Raw genomic sequence first — 25,164 nt, 5'->3', positions numbered from 1 at the left:
AATCGGACGTTTTGTTCCCACTCCAGACGCCTAAAAAGTTACATGTGTCTATCACGTGTGTACCACTTGCAGTTCACGTGATTGGATGCTTCACTGGATTTGTTTGTATCCATTTGGAATTCTGAAATGCAATTTTCTAAAGCTTTTTCTGTCCTCCTCCTGGTGGCCTGGCCCATTACTCTCTTTCCCGTCTGAGTCACCTGGTTGGTCAGTCGTTGACTCCCACCTCAAACTCCCCCTAAGTGGTTTCCGTGGTACCCCCTGTGCTGCGGCATTCGCCTCTGCTCGCCCTTGTATTCAAAACCACATTTCCTCTTGCTGCTTGTTCCACCTTCTGCTCATAGACACCCAGTATATAGGATTGGTTTGTTAATACTGTCGATTGAGTGTCATCCCTTTTTGCATTACATACTGATAGGCAAATTTGCTCATTACCGTTGAATTAAGTTAGGTGTCATATTCACCTTCATGTTGTGATGTATAAAGTTCTTATGTAAGGTGCAAAACTGACCTTCATTAATTCTGCCACCTTACATATCCTCCTCCTTCCATGTTTAATTTTGTGCTGGGTCGATCAATGGCTGAGAAATTGATTGAAGTCAGTGCAAAATTGGTTGCAACTACTGACTGCAGCAACTGACATATTCACTGACCAACTTCCTATTGTTATGTTTTGTATACCTTAAACAGTGGTTCCATCTAGTCTCCTTATCTTATTATTTCACATTGTACTCGATTACCTGTCTATGGACTAGAGCCCTTAAGTGATTTTCTTTTATCTTTTAAAATTTAACATTCATTCTAATTTTCTGACTTTTTCCTACTTAACTAGTCTAAGGTCTTTTTTTACAATATAGTTGTCTACATTTTTAATTTTAATTTAAATTCAACTAATTTGAGTATGTATAAGTAAATTTGTATCATCCCTAAAATATCTCTCTTTTTTAGATTGATCTGTTTTTTTGATTACCTGATTTATGTTAGATGATGATGGATGTGTATTGAAGGTATTGAAGTTGAGGAAACCTTCATTTAACATCATCCTCCCCTCTTTTATAGTAATTTTTACTTTTCTCTAGCTTTCATATCAATCATAATCTATGAAATTTTCATTTCTTACAATAAAGCTTTTAGATTTAATTCTAAATGCAACCTCCCATGACTTTACAAATATGATCCTATTCATAATCATGTATATGTTCCCCAAAAATCTCAACTCTACACATTATAACTTTACAAAAATTTTGAGATTTGACTTTCACAAACATATTAAATTTCTAATCCTGCTAATTACTTTACAAAATTTACATTTAGATCATGGAATAGCTAAATCCATTCATATTTATCTATCCTATATTTTTGATGCACACATTACACACTAGAATCTCTACCTCCCAAAAATGTTAATATTAGATTTCCTTAAATTAAAAATGTTGAAAAATATAAAATACAAAGAAATATTATTGATATGTCAAGATAAAATAAATAAAATTTGATAAAGAGCGATTGCTAACACATTAAGGTTTTCAAATTCAAATACTTTTAAACACAATCAAAATTATTTTTTTTCAGTTTGTTCTGATTGTAGTCTGTCACAGACAGTTTTATCTCCTACATCTTTAACATGGTTCATTGAAATTTTCACTTTTTCTTCATGCATTTTGACATGTGTCCGTCGAACGTGGAATGACGGTCGGCCGTGTGCCTCGCCACATTTCCATTGAGCATGGAATGACGGTCGCCAGAGAGGAAGGTTACTGAAGGTCGGAGCGTGTCGTGAATGCGTGGTTGCCTTTGTTCCAGGTTACACATGCCCATGGTGACGTTGTATTGGAATTCATATTTGGCAACATAAAACCTTTGTTCACCATTCGTCGAATCTTTATGCTGGTTCACCATTAGTCAATTCATCTGTAGGTTTCTATACGACTAGTCCTCTCTCCTTTCTTGGTATGAAAGTTGAAGGTGTTTCAATTTGGCATAAGGAATATCGGATATTTAGTACTGTTAGAACAGTTAAAGTGGATTCTCATTGGTGGTTAAATACTTTAATTGTCTTGTATGGGGAGGGATTTGAAAAGATTTCTTGATCTCTTCTGGTCCAGGCTCTTCCCTCTTCCATATCTTCTGCATTGCACTTCTGTTCTTGGTACATCTTCCTGTCTTTTCACTTGTGTCTACGTTCTTCTCTGGACCGGGAATTGGGACTGAATACCTGTTTAACCTCGTTATCGTTAATCTGTTATTATGGCTTCTTTTTTGAAATTGTTGTGTATTCTTTATTGTAATCGGTTGTTCCTCCAGATAGATCGTTTTCTCGCTCCGTCCCATGAGTGTTTAGGGATTGTTTCACAGTTGTTGAATTCCGTATGGTCTGAAGATAGTTCAAGCTGTTCTGTACTTTGAGTAACAGAAATGCGTTTCTTTTTCTTCTTCCTGTGATGAATCTAAGCACCTGCTCGTCCTTGCTGTACTATGTCTGCCGCCATTCCAATTTGGTGGATACTATTTATTTCTCCATAAGCTGATTTTAAACAGTTTGCGAAAGATGTGCCAAGTATCTAACACTTTCGCAAAATCTTTGTTATGAAGATTGTATGTGGCTTACATATGAGTAAAGCTCACTTCATGGTACATGTTGATTGTATCCAGGATCCGTTGTAGCACTCCAAACTTCTCCACAGAAGTGTTATCCTCTAGAAACGTTGCTTTCACCAAGGCCTCTCCATTCGTTATCTCATAAGGGTTCACACTCAGTGTCCCTTCCTCTCACGCCTAACAGCTCTCCTCAGTCCTGCCGCCGATCTGGCCGCAATGATGGTGCATCTTGTCTGCTGACTTCATATCTAATACAATGTTTGTCCCTGATTTGATAATCTTACTTTCCTTACATCCTCCCCTGTTCTCTATTTCCACTGATATCGTTGTAGATAGCAGATTCAGAAGGATGTAGGCTGCAGTAGGTACTGGGAGATGAAGACACTTGCACAGGATAGAGTAGCATGGAGAGCTGCATCAAACCAGCCTCAGCACTGAAGACCACAACAACAACAATCGTTGTAGATCTTATTATAACCATTACTCCGTTAAATTACGTTACAAACTTTACAAACATTAAAATTTTTAATAACTTTACAAATGTTATCATTTACATTATAAAATAAAATCTTTTTCTTTTCACTATTTTTACTTATTCATCATCTTTTCTCCTCATTCTATTTTTGTTAATATAAAGGTCATGGTTTCCTCATCTTCATCACGATGGCTAGTAAGAGTGAAAGTGATGGTGATGATATAATTTTAAATGACTCACATGGTGCAACCCTAATGATTTTCCTATTTTTGGATTAATCAGTTCGATTGCATTATCATGGACTACTTTACTCACTTCCATGGGACCTTTGTAAATAGAAAAGTATTTATGGCTCTGGTGTTTTTTCTTGTTAGAGAGATGGTGGGTTTTTAATAGTACCTTTTGTTCTAGTCAAAATACTCATGTGATTGCCGTTCTGTCCATCGGTTCTTTCTCTTTAATGCAGCAGTTTTCAAATTGCTCAGTGCTAATTTTACTAAATGCTGATATTATACTTGGGGTACTGGTGAGAATTTAATTATTTCTCAGATTTTATCTGTTGCTGGTTTATTTTCCAGAATGGTGATTGGAGGTAATAATGTACTGCTATCTGGCACTTCGTTTATAACATTTTGGAAATTAGACAAATGTCTGTCTCGCACATTATTCTGCTTGTTACAAAACAAACGACAGAGGATTACCAAATCTTTCATTGTTCGTGCAGCTGGGTTGGCGCTTGGCTTGTATTTGGAAATATAAACAGTGTACTTTTATGGCGCCACGGAGTGTTTTGCCATTGTGCTGAACGATATTGTGGTCCATTGCCCTATAGTATTTTATCGACCTGACCAACTTGTTGAAGAAAATCTCGTTCAGTACTTTGCTTATGCTCCTCCCAGCTGCTTTTTTCAAGGGTGTAAATGTCACGTATTTTGAAGTTAATTCTAGGACCACGAAAATGAATATATGACCTCTCTGTGTACAGAGTAATCGACCCATGAGATCGGTTGCTGCTATGTGTCTCAATTTCTCTGGAATGAAAGGGAAAATTGGTGGTATTGTTTGAAAGGTTACATGCTTAGCCCTCTGACATTTCTTACATTGCTAAAACCTGTCTGTTTCTTCACTCCATATTTGCGAAGTGACAAGACATTTTTAATTTTAAAAAAACATTTCTTAGGTCCAAAATGGCTGTTACTCAAATGAGTGTACTAAAATGTACTTATTTATTAGTTCCTGTGGTATACATGCAACCCATAAACTTGTATTTGTATTACGTCTATAGAATAAGATATTGTCCCTTATGAGACAGAGTTGTCTAATGTCCGGTGATTCCCTTTTTTTCCACTTGGCTAGGTCTGGGTCTTTGTCTTGTCCCCTGCCTAACTGTTTTAAGATATTGGTGATGTAGTTTTGAAATGGCACATTTTTCAGGTAATACATGAGTACTTGCTCTTCTTCCATATTGCTCACTCTGCTTAACTCCTTCTGGCAACTGGCTATGTTATTTGATGGTCCAGGCACGAAAGTGATTTGAAAATAATATTCCTGCAGCGTTAACATCCACTGACCTAGTCTTCCTGGCAATAATTTTGCACTTAACATGAATTCTAGGGTCTTGTGATCTGTAAACACATTGGTTTTTCACTCAAACAAAAAGTATCTGAATCTGTGACACCCCCATACTACTGCCAACGCTTCTAATTCCGTGATTGAATAATTTTTTTCACACTTAGTAAGGATTCGACTAGCAGAAGCTATTGTTTTTCTTATCCACTGTCCGTCTTCCTCATATTGTCGAAAGAGTACCACACCCAAGCCTGTTTTCGCACTGTCGGTTGCCATACAGAATTCCTTCGTTAAATCAGGATGCGCTAAAAGTAGTGCCTTTACTAGTGACCTTTTTAGTAGTTGGAATTCCTATTCTGCTTGGTCATGCCACACCCAGGGCATCTTTTACTAGTCAACGCACATAAAAGTGGGGTAGCAAGGGATTCTATACAAATGAATCTTTTATAGAAGTTAATGAGTCCCAAAAAGCTACGCAACGTGTTTCTATTATATGGCGTACTCATGTTCTGTATCGCTTGTAGTTTGTACGAGTGAGGTTCAATCCCTTGTTCAGTGATAATATGGCCTAAAAACTCAACATTTTTATTTCCAAAACTGGATTTCATTATGTTTACTGTTACTCCATATTCTTTTAACGTTCTTAGCAATTTATGAAGCATCTCATTATGGAGTTGTCATGATGGCTGTGCTACTAAAATGTCATCAACATAACAGGTGAGACGCTGTTGGAGTTTTTTGTCCAACACAGTCCCTAAGCCGCTTATAGAAGCAGCAGAGGATATGTTCAGCCCGAAAGGGAGCTTTTTGAATTGATAACTTCTTCCAAATGCGATGAAAGCTGTATACTTTCTACATGTAGGTGTTAGTTCTATTTGCCAATAACTAGCTTTCAAATCAAGGGAAGAGAAAATCTTAACTTCAAAGAACTTTTGTAACAGCTCTTCCAATTTTTCTGGGTGATGCTCTCAGGAATGACAATGGAATTTATCTTTCTTGCATCAATGACTATCCTAATACTCCCATCCTTCTTATCCACAATTTACAAGGGACTGTTATATATTGACATTGAAGTTTCAATATTATCATCTTCTATCATTTTGTGTAGTTCCGAAAATACTTGTTTTCTGTAGCACAATGGAATAGTGTAAGGTGGTACTCTAAATGGCTTGTGTTATTTAACCTGGAATCCGTATAGAAAATTCTTAATGGCACCGGGTTTTGGTAGAAACACCTCGGCATTTTGTCGTAGTACTCTTTCTAATTCGGCTTTGTCTGTTTCTGAAATATCCCTTACTTGTCTCATCATCTATCTCTTGATGAATTTCCACCATTACCTCGTTATTTACAGGTATTGTTTCTTTCGACCTTGTATATCGTGGATGTTCCTCCTCCGATTCATACACATCCAGTTGCATAGTCAACTGTTTATGAGCCCCTGGCATCTCTTCATGTCTGAGTTTCCCTTCAAAATTAAGACGTACTTTTCCAGGCATCATATACCCTTCGTCCATATTAAGTGTGACACGATTTTGACTCATGAAATAGGCTCCAGTGATTATGAGTACGGAAAGTTTTGGCACAACCTCCATGTTCGTTTCTATTTCATGCACCTCACATGAAAAAGTTAGCCGCGTTTGTCTAGTAATCACCGCTGACGCATCCATGGTCGGTCCTTTGACTTTAACAGGTGTTGTTTGTAATTCTGGTAGAGCCTGTTCATAGTTCATTTCTTAAAATGTTCTTACTACAGCGCCGTCATTTCGCTTCCCGTATCAAGAAAGGCGTCTACGAGTATGCCATCTACCTCAATCCGAACGATCAGTTGCACCTCATGTGGAGCTTTAGTTTCATTTTCATGCATTAATGCCCCCTCGATCGATCATAGGTTAATCTGTCAATATGTCTGGCCACGTTCTCCCATTGGTTTGTTACCATTACTTTATTCTTTTCCTTTCTTTTAACAACTGTCATCTGAATGCTTTGGAATGAAGTTATTTACCCATAATCTTTGTTAAAGGCCTCTATTATTTGTTCATATGTTCCTGTCTTATATACGAGGTACAACAAAAAGTGATGAGACTAATGTGAAAATAAAAAATGTTGCTTACCGTTTTAGTCAAGTTTAGTGTTGTCTCCTTCAAAGTAGTTCCCTTCTGATTGCACACACTTTTTCCAGCGCTTCTGCCATTGATGGTAACATTTCTGGAACTCATCTTCTGTAATATCCTCCAAGACCCCCGTCACAGCTGTTTGAACATCTTGTGTTGTTTGAAAATGGTGTCCCTTGACCGCCGTTTTGACTCTTGGAAATAGAAAAAAGTCGCACGGAGCAATATCTGGTGAACAAGGTGGCTGTGGTAGTACTGAAATTTGTTTTGAGGTTAAAAATTGCTGTACTGACAGAGCAGTATGAGATGACTCATTATCGTGATGCAGGATCCATTTATCAGCAATGTTGGCACGGACAAAAAGAACTCTTTTACAAAGTCTTTCTAAAATTTCTTTGTAGTAATATTGGTTAACTATTTGCCCAGGAGGCGCCCACTCTTTATGCACAATTTCCTTGGAATCAAAGAAGCATACAAGCATGCATTTCACTTTTGGCTTTGGCATGGTAGTTTTTTTTTGTCTGGGTGATCCCTTTGAGCACCATTTTGAACTTTGGCGTTTTGTCACTGGATCGTATTGAAAAAAACAACTTTCATTGCCAGTGATAACACGGCTCAACAATTCTGGATTTATTTCCGTTTGCACTAACAGATCGGCTGCCACATTTTTCCGTGTTTCTCGCTAATGTAACTTGAGGTTTTTGGGGACAATTTTTGCACAAATCTTTCTCATACCAAGATCTTCAGTTATTATTAGACAAACCGTTTCTCGGTTGATGTTTAGTTCTTCTGCAATCATATTCATGCATAATCTTCGATCAGATCATACGAGTTCACACACCCTGGCCAAGTTGACATCCGTCCGTGAGGTTGATGGTCGTCCATTGCGGTCTTCATCTTCAACATTGGTTCTGCCTTCACTAAACATTTTATGCCAACGAAAAACTTGAGCTTTTGACATAACCTTCTCTCCAAAAGCCTTATGAAGCTTACCGTAAGTTGTCGTCGCGTTTTCACCCAATTTAATGCAAAAAGAAATGGCATACCATTGCGTAATATTATGTGGTTCCCTTTCCGTGACGAGAGATACAAACATATGTTAACTTATTACAGCACAACTCACGACTGAACAGTTGCATCGATGTGCTGCTTGGACTAGAAGCAGCTTATAGACCAAGGTCAAAGATATCGTGCCTACACAAGCCTGTATGGTTGCCACAGCTTGCAAAGAAAATCAGTTTCATTACTTTATTGTCGCACCTTGTATGTTATCTGCCTTGGTAATCACTATTGGTGTTGCCAATGGTACGAGGGTCTCTCCAAAAGAAATGCACACAATTTTTTTTTTAAATCCATCTTTTATTCTACATGTTTGAAAGTTTTACAGTTTGTAGATACATCCTTTAGGAACAATATTTTCATTTCTCCACATAATTTCCATCCCTCTCAACTGCCTTATGGCATCTTGGAACCAGCGCCTGTATACCCGCACAGTAAAATTCTGGACCAACCTGTTGGAGCCACTGTTTGGCAGCGTGCACAAGGGAGTCGTCATCTTCAAACGTTGTTCCACGAAGAGAGTCTTTCAGTTTCCCAAAGAGATGATAGTCACATGGAGCCAGGTCAGGACTGTAAGGCGGGTGTTTCAGTGTTGTCCATCCGTGTTTTGTAATCGCTTCCATGGTTTTTTTGACTGACATGTGGCCATGCATTGTTGTGCAACAGCAAAAATCCTGCTCTTGCCGATGTGGTCGAACACGACTCAGTCGAGCTTGAAGTTTCTTCAGTGTCGTCACATATGCATCAGAATTTATGGTGCTTCCACTTGGCATGATGTCCACAAGCAAGAGTCCTTCGGAATCGAAAAACACTGTGGCAATAACTTTTCCAAGAGAAGGTGTGGTTTTGATTTTTTTTTTCTCGGGTGAATTTCCATGATGCCACTCCGTTGATTTCCTCTTCGTTTCTGGTGAAAAATGATGGTGCCATGTTTCATCACCTGTCACAATTATTCCAAGAAATTCATCTCCACTATTCTCTTACTGTTCCAAAAGTTCACTGCATACCGTTTTTCTTGTTTCTTTGTGAGCCACTGTCAACATCCTGGGAACTCACCTGGCACAAACCTATTTTAACGCCAACACTTTCAGTATTCTTCAAACACTTCTTTCCCCTATCCCAACGTAGCGTGACAATTCGTTCACTGTGATGCGTCTGTCACTAGTCACCAATTCGTTAACTCTCTGTACATTGTCTGGAGTGTGTGCAGTACGAGACCTGCTGCTGCGAGGACAATCCTCAATATTGCTGTGCCCGCTTTCATCACGTAACCTGCTTGCCCACCAACAAACTGTACTGCGATCGACAGCAGCATCCCCATACACCTTTTTCAACCTCTTGTGGATGTTTCCCACTGTCTCGTTTTCACAGCACAGGAACTGAATGATAGCACGTTGCTTCTGACGAACGTCGAGTGTAGAGATGGGGGATCCGCTCCTGAACTGATTCATAGAGTTGAATCTATCAAAGGAGTGAACAATCAGTGATTCAGAAAAAAAGAATTGTAGCTCCAAACGTTTCTCACAGCAGAGAGAGAGAGAGAGAGAGTCGGAGCATATCAGCGGGGCCTCTCCTGGTCAGAGCACACTACACGCCACACAACACAGCCAGCGCCGGCCTCTGCCCTGCTTCTGCCTTGGCTGCCTGCATTGTGCAGTGCCCCTTTGGATTTTGTGTTTCACATATGCCGTGCCGTCTCAGTGCTTCCTCTGCCGCGTGCAGTGTCTGGCGCGCCTTAACTTAGCATCGCACTCCATCGGCGATCGTTTCAGTCGCACGTCCTGCCCTCTGGGCAGTTGATGCGAGCAACAGGACAGAGAGCCTCCTAGCGAAGAACAGAAGAACTACTTGCAACAACCTGCTCGCAAGAGAACGGACGATTTGTCTCGGAGCGGGTGACTGGTGGCAGTTCACCGCTCCCCCCACCCTCGGAACTCTTCCGCTCAACGCTCATCCCACCGTTCTGAACTCTAGCCAGAGTATTGAGCAAAGCAACTCAGGTGTCACTCTGGTCTCTGCGGTCTTAGCTCACACAGTAATACAGCTCGCGGCTCGACCTGCTTGACTCAGCACCTCTGCATCGGAGTTCGTCTCTACTGGATATTGTTCTTTGTAGTAATACCGCTATGTATATTACATTATTATGTTATGTATACATCATTTGTTTTTATTTTATTTTTATTTGTTTAAACTGATCAGATTAGGTTCCTGATGACTCCTCTTACTATAGGATTTTTATTATGGACACTCGAATTTACGCTTTAATTACGAGCGAACCAATAAACGTATCGCAAAATGTGGTACATCAATATTTTCCTTGTTTTATTCTGCGTAAGGCTATATGCAGCACTTTAGTCTTACAATCAAATTTATATATATATTTTTCTTATTCTGGTACGGATTTTGCGATTTTCAAAATGGTTCAAATGGCTCTGAGCACTAAGGGACTTAACATCTATGGTCATCAGTCCCCTAGAACTTAGAACTACTTAAACCTAACTAACCTAAGGACATCACACAACACCCAGCCATCACGAGGCAGGGAAAATCCCTGACCCCGCCGGGAATCAAACCCAGGAACCCGGGCGTGGGAAGCGAGAATGCTACCGCACGACCACGAGATGCGGGCTTTTGCGATTTTAGGCGTCTTCGGAAGGAAACGTTTACTTTAATAATATATGGCTTGCAATGTATTTGTACGAGGTTAATGAAATTTTAATACATTATAGCCAAATATACTGTTAATGTAAATCTCAAGTTACAACATTTTCTGATCGCCCAAAAAACCACGATAGTGCAAAATAAATCAATAATCAAAAACTTTATCATATCGTGGAAATTTCAGTAAACAATACAAAATTCTTACTCATTATCTGTGTTACTTCAAAATAGGATCAAATAAGATCAAAATACAGGTATAGTACTGGAATAAACCAAGTTTAAAGGGCAATGTGCCTTCCATTTATTTTCTATTGTGAATGAGTGGTGAGTCACGAAAAAGAGCTAGTTCATTTCAGGGAGTGAACAGTTCTGATCCGATCTCTGAAAAGAACAGTTTTGCCCATCTCTAGTCGAGTGTAGCAGCCATCTTGAAGACATGCTGTGATGGCGCCACTCATGGGAACAGGTTGAACTAAGTTTGACAACAAGCGGGAAGGATATATCCACACACTGTAAAACTTTCACACATGCAGATTGAAAACTGTATTTTGCAAAAATAGTGTGCATTTCTTTTGGAGTGACCCTCGTACATTACCCTCTTGGCATGCTATTTCTCTTTCAGTTTCGTATAACTTCTCTCCCATGAGGCACCGCCTTATCGTAGCACTGTCCGTGTGGGCGGGAGAGTTTGTGTGCTCCAAGGAAGCTGAGAGCTATATCGGCAGTAGCGTAGCTAGTGGCAGGTCCAACCTAGCCGGGCAGGTCTCAGCAGAGGAACCAGACAAAGTGTGCCTCACAACGACCCGTCTTATATCCTATATCCTATATATACTATTCCCTACCCTCTCCTCAGTTACCATTCCTTCTCTTTCTCTAATTACCTTAACACACCACTGCCTTGTGGTTGGTCTCGGGAGGGATGAAGGCTAAGGGAGAAAACCCTGAAAGAAAATTTGGAGTGGGCCCCCAAAGGCGGTTGGAAGGCGTACTACGTCCCCTTTCGGCAGCTCCTGCAACCGAAGTGATACCAGACGTATTGGCTTGCCTTTCTTCTGGATTATATCATTTAGGTCGAGAGGGAGACCGTGATGATTGGGCAACTCACGTGTCTTCATATTTATTGCTCAGGCTTGTAGCATCCTGGAGAGGACACTTCAGCGGCGTCCAAGGACTTCGGCACAACACGGGAAGAGGCAGTTACCGGTTATAAGCTCTGTCTGATTGGCGTAAGACTCGAGTGCCAGGGGCCACTTCCGACGGTGGGAGAGATCATTGCATCTCATTGGACAGCTACCGCCCGCCTCAAGCTGGGCAGCCCCCAGCCAATAAGGTGCTGTCCCGCCACTATCCGCCTGCTTCACGGGGTGTGTGAAGCTTAGAAGTAATCTTCGACAAGCGGGTTGATATAGTACACCTACCAACAACAAAAATGAAATAATAAAGAAATCACTATTTCGTATTGCCACCTGGAATGTTAGGACCATGTGTCCAAGGTGCATTGACGATGCCCAAGAGGTTGATTTCATCCGTAAGACTGCCGTAATTGACAGAGAGCTCCATCGTTTGAATGTTGACATCGCGGGACTGCAGGAGACGTGGCTTCCAGATGCGGGCTCTATCAGGGAGGATAATTACACATTCTTCTGGCAGGGGAGGTCTCAAGACGAGCCAAGACTTCATGGCGTAGGATTTGCTGTTAAAAACGCCCTCCTGGACTGTACTGTGCCACCATCCGGTGGAACAGAGCGAATTATTGATTTGAAAATATGCTCTTCAAGTGGCACTGTCAACATCCTAAATGTGTACGCTCCTACCTTATCATCCAGCATGGAAGAGAAGGATCTGTTTTATGATTTACTCAGTGACAGAATAGCCAAGGTACCTAGCACCGAGACACTGTATATTCTAGGGGACTTTAATGCTAGAGTTGGATCAGATAACGACATATGGCCGAATTGCCTGGGACATCATGGGGTGGGAAAAATGAATGAAAACGGCCAGAGACTGCTTGAAGTTTGCTGCTTTTATGGACTCTGTATCACAAACACATATTTCCAGCTTAAGGATCAGCACAAGGTGTCTTGGAGACACCCGCGCTCTCATCACTGGCATCAACTTGACTTAGTCATAGCTAGGCGTACTGGTCTCAAAAATGTGCTACTGACACGAAGTTATCATAGTGCTGATTGCAACACAGACCACGCCCTAGTGGCGTGCACATTGAGGCTCACTCCTAAGAAATGTCACCACGCTAAACCGAGAGGTCATCCCCGTATCAACACAGATCATGTTCATGACACACAACGAAAGCAGGATTTTGCCAGTAATTTTGAAAGTGCTTTCCCAGGAAACGTGCAAGCAGAAAGGAATGTTGATAAAAAATGGGCAAAACTCTCGGGTGCAATCTACAACTCAGCAGTATTGGCCTATGGAATAAAAGGAAAAAGAAATAAGGACTGGTACGAGCAAAATTTGGAAGAAATGGAACCAGTTACTGAGGCTAAACGGAAAGCCCTGCTTGCTTACAAAAGAAACCCAAATGAAAGAACTCGAGATGACCTACGAAAAGCAAAGAACAGGGCACAGCAAACATCAAGGAGATGCGCAAATAACTACTGGCTGAATTTATGTGCAGGTATACAGAAAGCGGCCGACTCTGGGAATGCTAAGGCAATGTACGATGGTATTAAGAAAGCAATTGGACCAACTGTCAGGAAAACAGCTCCTCTGAAGTCCAAGACGGGTGAAGTCATTACTGATGAAGGCAAGCAAATGGAACGCTGGGTTGAACACTACCTCGAGTTGTATGCAGTCGAGAATGAAGTTAGCAAGGATGCATGTGACGCCATCAAACAAATGCCAGTTATGGAAGAACTAGATGCAATGCCTACTATGGAAGAACTTAGTAGAGAAATAGATTCTCTTGCTAACGGAAAGGCCCCAGGTGAAGATGGGATCCCTGCAGAGGTTATTAAGTATAACAAGTCTGTTCTTCTCAAACATTTATATTCACTTATCACAACCAGCTGGGAAGAAGGTTATGTCCCGATGAGTATGCGGAATTCGAGGATTGTTACTCTATATAAACATAAAGGGAACAGAAGTGACTGTAACAATTACCGAGGCATTTCATTACTAAGTGTAGCCGGGAAAGCTTATGCAAGAGTCATCCTAATGCGATTACAGATCTTAGCTTCCAGAATCTACCCAGAATCTCAGTGTGGCTTCAGGCCCGGCCGATCAACCGTAGATATGATCTTCTCCTTAAGACAGCTACAAGTGAAATGTCGTGAGCAGCAGAGGCCACTTTATATTGCTTTCATTGACCTTGTTAAAGCATTTGATTTAGTTAGCAGAAATGGGCTTTTCAAACTGTTGCAGAAGATTGGATGCCCACCTAAACTACTGCAGATAATTGTCTCTTTCCATGAGAAAACACAAGCAACAATTTACTTCAACGGTAAAACATCAGAAGCATTCCCTGTTAATAGCGGTGTGAAACAGGGGTGTGTGTTAGCTCCTACATTGTTTGGGATTTTCTTTTCCCTTCTGCTCAGATTTGCCTTTGAAGACTGGGAGGAGGGAGTGTATCCACATACGAGGTCTGATGGAAATCTTTTCAATATTGCTCGCCTCAAGGCCAAGACCAAAGTAAATACAGTCGTTATCCGTGAGTTATATGCGGACGATGCAGCTCTAGTAGCGAACACAGAAGATGAGCTGCAGTATATAATCAACAAATTATCAAATGCCTGTGAAAAGTTTGGTCTACTCGTCAGCCTTCAAAAGACTAAGATCATGGCGCAGAGCACTACCAACCTTCCATCCATTAGCACTGATGGCAATCCTCTCCAGATAGTTGATGACTTTACCTACTTGGGATCCACAATATGTAGCAACTTGTCCATGGACACTGAAATTACTAACAGAATCGCAAAGGCATCATCTGTCATGGCTAGATTGAAAAACAGAGTATGGAACAACGGACTGCTTACCACAAAAACTAAATTAAAAGTCTGCAACGCTTGTGTTATAAGCACCCTTCTCTATAGCTGTGAGACATGGACAACTCTTTCTAGGCATGAATCTCGACTCAACAGCTTCCATCTCCACTGTCTCCGGAAGATCCTTCAGATCTCTTGGAGATATAGAGTACCCAACACCGAAGTCTTTCATCGTGCAAGCACAACCAGCATCTTTGCACTTCTGAGCCATCGACGTCTAAGATGGTTGGGACATGTCAGGCGCATGGATCCTGAGCGGATACCGAAACAGCTGCTGTACGGCGAACTTCAGGAAGGTGTGAGGCCAGTGGGACGACCGCATCTTCGTTTCAAGGATGTCTGCAAGAGAGACCTGACCAAGACCAGAATCAATCCAAGTCGCTGGGAAAGCATTGCAGATGACCGTGTCAAGTGGCGAGTAACTGTGCGCAACGGCGTCAAGCTCTCAGAGGACGAACGCACACAGGAACAAATCAGAAAGTGGACAAAGCGAAGAGACAGAGCGGCTTCTGTTCGAAGTCCCTCAAATTTCACATGTCCAAACTGCAGTAGGGACTGCCACTCTCGAGTGGGACTTTTTAGCCACAGCAGACGCTGCAGACTCTGAACCAAGCATGCTACACCATCATCCCTCAAGGATGGACGGATGCCATTATTCGTATAACTGAGCTATATCTTTTACAATTTTGTCTTCAGCAGTTTTTGTATTACTGTCTACATTCACCATTAATAATTCCTGTTTCTCATCATCGCTCGATTCCCAATCAATTGCATCCCAGTACGCTGGTATTTGTATTTGATCTCCCCCTAAACCTAGTTGCGTCATCTTCACTAAAAATGAATTCAAGTTCTCTTAACACCCCTTTAAATGCTTTTATATTATCTCCTGTCCTACCAACCAATTGATGCTGATAACGTAAAGGTATCTTCATTGTGCACATTCGTATCAGTTCCCCATTACCATATCCAAACACTGATTCTTTTTTGTCATTTCTTCGAAAAATCTAACTGGTTTCTTTTCTCCTGAATTTTCGAATGACTCTTTCTGTAACAACTCATACTTTATTCTATTTTGTGTTTCTGTGGACCAGTGTCGCTTCAAGAATGCGGATTTAAATTGCTCATGCGATTGATAGTTTGCAGTTACTCTTTACATGGTTTCCGCTATTGCACCGTCCATATGCCCACAAATGAAGTCAAGTTTACGTCTAAGTGGCCAATGCTCTGGTAACCCGATCTGGAATGGATTTATAAACGTGCGTGGATGTAAGCCGTTCCTGCTTTCTTTGTGATGTTGGAATTTTCTGACTGTCAAAAAGTGATCATTGTCAAATTTTTCTCTTCCACCATACGGAGTTTGTGTTTTCACAAAATTACCCGTTCCCTTCAACTGTGTCATGTTTTCTGGTATTCGTTCTGCCTTATTTGGGTATTTCCGTATTTCACATATAGATAAATACATAGAAAGCTTACGATGTGGCACTGCACTGCGAGTGTTTACCGCTAAATCCGACAACTTAGCTATTTCTAGCATCGTATCTACGGTGTGGTGTGCAATTATCTAAACCGTACCTTTCCTCGTGTATCGGACTGAAAGATTCGTTTACATTTCCCGTTACTGGTTCAGTGTTTTGCCTTCCTATTTGATTCATATTGACTTGCGGTTTATAATCTGTTGTTTTTACATTTTCCGTTAATGGTTCAGTGTTTTGCCTTCCTATTTGATTCATATTGACTTGCAGTTGTAACCTGTTGCACTGTAACTTGGAAATTGCCGAATTGGTACATGTGTTACAGTAACTTGCTCTGTTCTCGCGTCACTCGCGTACGTTCGGAGAATCGGCTGGTAGGACTGCGTGCGTTTACCGTTTCTCGCTCCATTGTCAGCTGTGACCGCACATTAGCTGCTTCGCTCACCTGTGTTAACTGTTCTTGTCCTGTTTGCTTCTGTTTCGTTACGGTAATCATTGACGCAACCTCTTGTGGATATACGACTGGAATTTCATGGCGTGTTTGTGTTTCCGCTACTGCTACGGAAGATTGCAAAAAAATGGTTCAAATGGCTCTGAGCACTATGGGACTCAACTGCTGAGGTCATTAGCCCCCTAGAACTTAGAACTAGTTAAACCTAACTAACCTAAGGACATCACAAACATCCATGCCCGAGGCAGGATTCGAACCTACGACCGTAGCGGTCTTGCGGTTCCAGACTGCAGCGCCTTTAACCGCACGGCCACTTCGGCCGGCGGAAGATTGCACAACTGACTTGTTTACTTCTGGATTTCTGTCCATCACTATGTCGGATGATACCACTGATTCTGTTGCCTCGCTACTGCTGTACGATTCTTCATACACTGTTTCAATTCTGTGCGAAGGTGTTCATACTGTTTATGATTTATCGAGACTATGTTTTCAATGCATGTGTCGAATCTTTTTAATGCGGCTCGCGTGACACGTTTTCTGACATTGAGCTTTTCCACGATTTGTTGCGCCTTACTAGACGTCTCATGCGCTAATTCATCCACTCTTTGATTACCATTAGACGCTGCATCCTGCTCCTGGTCAACGTCAGAACGCATCGTTTTCTGGTCAGCCATTAACGAATGTATAAGCTTGTAAGTAGGCTGTTTAGGTTTTTTTATTGGTAACGCCACCTCTGTATGAAAATCACTGGCTGTGCTGTGTGCAGTCTGTGGCTGCTTTGCATTGTTGTAATACTCGCCATTGTAGTGTTAGGCAGCTGGCTGTGAACAGCGCGTAGCGTTGCGCAGTTGGAGGTGAGCCGCCAGCAGTGGTGGATGTGGGGAGAGAGATGGCGGAGTTTTGAAATTTGTCATGAACTGCTATATTTATATATGATGATATCAAGGTAAATACATTGTTTGTTCTCTATTAATATCTTTCATTTGCTAACTATCCCTATCAGTAGTTAGTGCCTTCCATAGTTTGAATCTTTCATTTAGCTGGCAGTAGTGGCGCTCGCTGTATTGCAGTAGCTTGAGCAGCGAAGATTTTTGTGAGGTAAGTGATTTGTGAAAGGTATAGTTTAATGTTAGTCAGGGCCATTCTTTTGTAGGAAATTTTGAAAGTCAGATTGCGTTGCGCTAACAAAATATTGTGTGTCAGTTTAAGGACAGTCCTGTATAATTGTTCAAAAGGGGACGTTTCATATGTCGACCCTTGGCCTAGGATACCTCACTGGAGTCTTCTGATTTTTTTTCTTGTAGTTTGTGTAATTAGTGTAGCCTTTGTTTATTGCTAGCGGGTAATTGTAGAGAGAATCTCCTTTGTAGTTGCAGTCTTTCATTGTGGTACAGTAAAACAGTTGTAGCATGCATGCAGTTTTACACCAAGTATTTCTCAGCAGCGCGTGCAATTAACTAGATATTTTTTCAGTGTTATGTTAATGTGTTCTCTTATTTTTGCTCTTCAAATTGTGCTTTTCTGTGTTGTCGTGTGAAATATTGTGACAATAATGGCGTGTGAAAAACGTAATACTAGGCTCCAAAGTAAACTGAGAAATGACAGTGAAGACGAAAGCAGTGTGTTAGCGCCGCAGAGTAATGAATTAACAGACATTGAAAGTAGTAATTTGGTAACTGTGCATAGGGAAATGGAGCGGGCGGCAAACAATGGCGTGGACAGTGAAACAATTAGTGAAGAGGGACGCATTATCGATCGATCGGTCGGCAACAGCTCGCCTCAGGAATCGGGAATGACAGGACACAATTTTGCAAATACTGTAGACTCAGGTTTTGGATCCTCACCGTTTTCTCAAATAAGGCAAGACACATTTTCTGCTTGTCAAAATGTGAATGTTTCCGGTGCAAATTCACTGCCGAAAAGCACTGAGGAACATGTTCCAGACACCAGTGCATTGTTATTACAATTAATACAGCAAATGGGACAAACACAGCAAAAGCTTCAAAAGTTAGACACAATGGAACAACACCAGAGACAAACACAGCAACAGTTAGACACAATGGAACAAAATCTTCAAAAGTTAGACACCACACTTGAACAAACACGTGAAGATTTAACTACTGAGTTACATAACATTGAATCGAAATGTCAAAAAGTCTGTAATGACGTAAAAACACAAATTTGTGAGCATTTTCAACCTATTTTTTCGCGGCATGAAAATGCATTACAGAATCACGAAGCAGCCATAAAAGAACTGCAAACCATTGTTCATGAAAATCATGAGACCTTGTGGACTAAAATTGACTCAGTTGCATCTACCGATTCGGTTACGCAACTTGCAAAAACTCAGGAAAACTTAAAGGACACAGTAGATTCGATTTCAGCACAAATGGACACTCTGAAACTTGGTTCAGAAAAACACACTGAGGAAATGTGTTCACTATCGGAGAAAGTAGCCGAACTTTCGGATCAGGTCACTAACTTATCTACAAAGGTAGATGATGATCTGAATGACACAAGACCCGTAGCCTTCACTGACACAGAAGAGTATGAACAAATAAGAAAATTCAAACAAAATCAGAATCAAATTAATACACAACACCAAAGAGAAATCCGGGAAGTACAAGATCAGTTGACACAGGTAATACAAGAATTACGTATTTCAGAGGACACTCGCGCTCCAACACGGGAAGAGGGACTTAGAAACACGGAAAAGCCGCAAAATAATAACACAGGGCATTTCGGAAATTATGAAAGAAATTGGCAATGTGCACCGAATTTTGAGATGGAACGGCCGACACGACCTAACAATGACCGATATGCGACTCGCCGACATGACGATTTTGACTATAAGCTGTTCATTACTACACGTAAATTCAAAACATTTAAGAATTCTGGCAACGACATTCATCCACAAGCATGGCTCCATCAATTTTCTCATTGTTTTCCTCCCAACTGGTCATTGGAGCACAGATTAGAATATATGTGTGGCTACTTAGAGAATGAACCAGCTGTAAGAATGCGATCGGTAATTCACGATTGCCACAGTGAAGGAGAATTTTACCATGCCTTCCTCTCAGCATATTGGTCTCAAGCTACACAAGACCGTGTAAAACATGGCATCATAATGATGAAACATTTCGAACAATCTGAATTCTCCAGTCTTGTGAAATATTTTGAAGACATGTTGCACAAGAATCAGTACCTGTCAAACCCATACAGCCCCTCAGAACTCATCCGCATTTGCTTAATCAAATTACCTGAACATTTACGACATATTATTTTGGCAGGACATTGCAAAGACGACATTGAAGCTTTTCAGGGACTGTTACAAGAACTGGAAAGTGACACTGACAATCGCGGAACGCAGGAGCACCACAATTACAGATCACATCAGTCGCAATTCCGCGATGAAAGAAATAATAACTGGACGCGACAAGGCTATTCTCACAACACAAATCGTGACCGAAACAGACACCACCCGTATTACAACCGTTGGCAGAGTAGTAATAATTACAGGGAAAGATCACCTCTCCGCGGTAGTGACTATCACAGAGACAATCAGAGAAACAGACAATATGGGAACCAAAACAATTATTATCAAGGGAGACAGAATAACTTTAGACGCAATGGTCCAGCGCGCAGTTACGATTCAGGGAGAAATTCTCCACCACTTAACTGACAAGAAAGAAACTATGGAATCTACCGACATGACGACAGACGATATGATCGTAACGACAGACCTGAATTGCATCAGAACTGGCGGGATTCAAACAGAGCAGGGCCATCTCGTCACGGTGAATTTGTAGAAGTTAGGTCTCCAAATCCCAATAACGACGCGCGCCAACAAAGGAACAGACAATGACTCGCACCGCAGGCAGCCGCTTGCGCCGGCTGGCTCAGAGAAAAATAACATAGACGCTAACCTTAAGAAAAATTCCAGTATTGTTTAACGACGTATACCGCATGATAATTGCGTTGAAGTTGAAACGCTGTGTACTAGGAAGAGTAAAGGTTTACACCACATTTCACATGTAAAACCATTTATTGAGAGATAATCTGCTTTTTAACTTTGTCTTTGCCATAAAACTTTTCACTTCACATTTCTAGTATGCTTTGTCAGACTTAAGAAACTGTTAACATGCAACAATGTTTGAAGTTAAATATCCAGTCTAGAACCTAGGGAACATTTTTAAACAGAAATTACGAATGCATTGTTATAGTGAACAGACGACAAAGTGTTGTATTTGTACATTCTTGCTTGTTTGTTGCACGATTACGTAACGACTATAAGGCTCACATACTTAGAACATTTACCAGTACTGCTAATGAGATTTTAATGCAACATTTTGGTTTATTTGAAAATACATTCTGAATTTAAAGTGCTTTCTGAGAGATACCAGATGACACAGAGGTTAGTTTATGTGACAGCTACACGATTTTATCACGACGCTACTAATGAGTGACAATTTACAATGTTGCTTTTGCAGTGTTTCTGTTTTATATCTGCACAGTTTTCTGTTTTATTCTTGAAAGTAAAACAGGTTTTAGTAGTAACTTTTGTGGTATAGCTACAATGAGACTGCCTTTTCCGTAGCACAACAATACGTTACAGCACAGTACTTTCCTCATCACGGCAATAAGCGTAATAACTAAGACATTTATACGCAAAGCATTTCACTTTTGTGTATTATGAGGTAAGTACATTGACTTCTGCAGAACTTAGCTTTCGGAGGACGATAACTACGACACTTCCACACAGATTATGTTGCAACAAGACGCACATTTAGCGCTACAGTACACGTATTTGAGTGATTAATTTTGTACTTAAAACATTTATTTTTAAAGATTTTTGAATTACAAAGAAAGTTTTCTGTGATACATTTCATTCCATTGCTGTAATCTGTAACACCTGAGGGTATAATTACATTAATCCTCAGGGGGGTACATGCTTACTTTGTGTACCATGTGTTTGGCAAGCACAAGGAACCCTAGCTAATATGGTATTTGCTTATACAACTTTATACATCGGTACCATATTTCTCTAAAACATAAATTACACAGCTATCTGATCATTTAACTGAGAGATAAACATTTTTTTACTACATCAGTGACACATGTTTACGCAATACACAGTTGGGTAACTTCACACTTATGAAACTGTATTTTGTCTGTACTTTGTAAACTGTTCATATTTTTTCGGAATCATTGTGATACTATGAGAGCTTTGAATGATGTATTTGGTAAGGGAGCATGATTTTAAAGTACGTTTGAGGTAGATGACACTATTGAAATGAGCAGAGAATTTTTTTTAGGTTTTGAAATTATTGCAGAAAGCTACGACGTTTTTGAGATTTGACTGAAGTGTTATGATGTTATTATTACGACGACGATGTGTATTATGTTGTTGAGGAATGTTTATTATGCTACGTATTTCTCATAATGAAATATTGAAGAAGTGTCGACGAATATGTATATGTATAATGAGGTAAGGAATAATGAGTAGTGTTTACGGACTCTGATTTATGAAAAGGATGTTGGAAACCAAGAAACGTACTTTAAGAGTTATGAAATGTGTGTGTATATGCGTGAATGTATTACAATGCAGACGAAAATTTTTTTGGACACTGTTATATCAATAGCATTTTGTTTCTACAGATTTGCAACGCTAATTCTTGACCTGTGAAATATTTTATGTGAGACTGTCACTGTAGCGGAAACTGCTGTCGTAAATATTTCCGTAAGAAAGTTAAGTGACCACCTGCACGTAATGCATCGTGGGCACCCAGCTGTGTCACACGCCTGGGAAGAAGTCATTAGTGAGTGCCTTTCGGAGGCATAGGGAGAAAAAAAGAGGCCATTATCCTCGCCACTGACATTCCTTTAGAGAAAGCATCGCATAAACGACACGCTCATTACTTGGAAAGATACATCTGCACACCTGACAAGCGTCTTTCTACGAGAGTTGAGAGAATTTCTACTAGCTTATGAAATGTCACATGACTATTGAATGATATTTTTATGCTTTGGTTTGCGTAATTGCTTATTTCATTTGATACCTGTTTTCCAGCTGTGTTACAGCATTAGTTTTATAAAATAAACTTAGATACATTTGCTAATGTGAACACTTTCTGTCAACAGATCTATTAAATGATAATTTTGTAATCCATACTCTTTAAAAAAAGGAGCACTTGGGAAGGAAAGAACAATAAGAAGGGACTAGTAACAGTAACTGGACACATAATTTTCTTTTCAAGTACTTGGTAATATTTCTTTTACAATAAGTTGTTGTGGTGCACCACTTTAATTACTTAGACATTAAGATGTGATTATACATTTCCCTTATCTGCATTGTTATCTTTAGTGTACTATTTTTTCTGCTTGAGCTATGTCATGTTTAGATATAAGCTGCTGTTTGCCAGGCATAGTGCTACTGAACTTTAATTTGTGTTACTCTGCTAAGCCAGATTTATTGTTTTGTTGCTGCACATTGGCTCATATTAGTTGTAATGTTGCATTTTTTCTGGTAATTTAGATTTACTGTAGCTTGCTTTGCAATTTTCCAATTTTTTGGTCATTGCTGTTTGTGTTACTTATTTTGTGCTGCTGCATTGCCTCGTCCCTTAGTTTAGCATCTGAGCTCAGTAGATTTAAGTTAGCTTAAGAGGGGGTAGCCTCTAAGAGAATGAGTTGTGATGAATAGGAAGAAATGCATTCAGAAGTTATACGAAAAAAAGAACAGAAAACAGGTTTAGGTAGGATTTTCTTGGAAATAAATGTTGAGGTAAGAAATGTGTGAACATATAAATACAGAAAGCATGCTTAGATAGAATTTTTTTAGTGGAAACAAAGGATGAAATAAGAGGAAAGATATATGAAGTTTTGGGTTGGACTGCAGTACCACATGTTACACTGAAAACGAACCCTGTCCTTTCCTATTGGTGTTATCCCACTATATGTTTGTGTACCCTTGTGTATTTGTTTTCTTACTGTCTCTGTGTAGTTTCATAGAATTTTTTCTTCTTTTAATATTAAGCTACATTCACTATGATGAGGAATACTGTTATCCTCAAATATAATTGGCATTAATAATATGTTATTTACCTTATAAATATGCTTACACATTATTTATTCTGTTTAATGCTCATGTGTGAAGTTGATGTTTCAAAAGTTATTGTGATCTTTTATGTATGTACTCATGTCATAATTCCACTGATGTATATGTTAGTTCGATTCTTTTGTAAAGCCTGTACTACAAATGTTATCTGTATTGTTATGTTTTTAATGATGTATTTTGTACCTTTGTTATTGTATTCTTATGTTATAAAATTGTAATAGTCACCAGTTCATGATATTATTAACTTGTTAGTTACATTTCACTGCACACGTTTCTGTTGGTCATAGTATATGGACAATATGTGAGAAGTAGAGACTGTTAGTGTTTGCACGTGTGTTAATAATTCAGCAAGGGACTGGATAACAGCATTGCTGGTTCTAAGGACAATTCCAAAAACTTTGTGAGCGCACAAGTGGTTGTTTATGGACTTGCTATATTGTCCGCAAGACTCTTCGATGGTGATTGTGCACCTGCACATTTGCAACAGATGGCTGCTGGCCGTCTCTACCAGGACTACAGTGGGTCTGCTCTGTGATGACCTACCTACAATATTCTTCAAAACGTCGAATGAACTCTGCTGTGGGTTTGCTCTGTTGTGGCTCATTACCTGTCAGCATGTCAAGAGTCAGCACTGTCTTTCCGTTGGAAGGACAACACTACTTCTTCAAGACTGCATGGAAATCCACTACTTCTGTGTGCATTTTCTTTTACTGCTCAGACTTTGAGGAAAACACTGCAATTTTACTGTGATGAATCAGGACTGTCTTTATGGACTGTGAGAAATTTTTAGCTTTTGACCAACATTGTATCAATAAGTGTATGCATTTGATTTCTTTGTTATTGTAATTATGAAATTTTTTTTTCAAATCTGTATTGGCCACTGCCCAATCCAATTTGTAAAAATTTTTGTGGGGAGCATGGGGGCTATGTAAGTAGGCTGTTTAGGTTTTTTTATTGGTAACGCCACCTCTGTATGAAAATCACTGGCTGTGCTGTGTGCAGTCTGTGGCTGCTTTGCATTGTTGTAATACTCGCCATTGTAGTGTTAGGCAGCTGGCTGTGAACAGCGCGTAGCGTTGCGCAGTTGGAGGTGAGCCGCCAGCAGTGGTGGATGTGGGGAGAGAGATGGCGGAGTTTTGAAATTTGTCATGAACTGCTATATTTATATATGATGATATCAAGGTAAATACATTGTTTGTTCTCTATTAATATCTTTCATTTGCTAACTATCCCTATCAGTAGTTAGTGCCTTCCATAGTTTGAATCTTTCATTTAGCTGGCAGTAGTGGCGCTAGCTGTATTGCAGTAGCTTGAGCAGCGAAGATTTTTGTGAGGTAAGTGATTTGTGAAACGTATAGTTTAATGTTAGTCAGGGCCATTCTTTTGTAGGGAATTTTGAAAGTCAGATTGCGTTGCGCTAACAAAATATTGTGTGTCAGTTTAAGGACAGTCCTGTATAATTGTTCAAAAGGGGACGTTTCATAAGCTCACGCAGTTTTTGCTGATCTTCGCGGACTTTTTCGAATCCAGCATAGGTGTCAAATTTGAGACCATTTAAGGGAGCATTGGTTGCTGATAACCCTGCATCTGTTGCTGTTTTTCAGTTCGCCATTTCGGTCTTTAGATCCGCTGTTTCAGTTTTCAGGT

At 40.1% G+C, this 25,164-nt stretch overlaps 1 protein-coding gene across 1 annotated transcript in view; it reads left to right on the top strand.

The window, feature by feature from the left end:
• Positions 1-11,955: 11,955 nt before the first annotated feature.
• LOC124613553 overlaps positions 11,956-25,164 on the top strand; it is a 64,953-nt gene continuing 51,744 nt past the window's right edge. Inside the window, exon 1 of the mRNA XM_047142267.1 lies at positions 11,956-13,525. Within this exon, the coding sequence (XP_046998223.1) occupies positions 11,956-13,525 (1,570 nt within the window). The remainder of the gene's footprint in view (positions 13,526-25,164) is intronic.

This window comes from Schistocerca americana, chromosome 4 (genome assembly GCF_021461395.2).
Source record: "Schistocerca americana isolate TAMUIC-IGC-003095 chromosome 4, iqSchAmer2.1, whole genome shotgun sequence".
In the NCBI taxonomy this organism is placed as follows: domain Eukaryota; kingdom Metazoa; phylum Arthropoda; class Insecta; order Orthoptera; family Acrididae; genus Schistocerca; species Schistocerca americana.
This window is presented reverse-complemented; position numbering and strand designations above follow the sequence as displayed.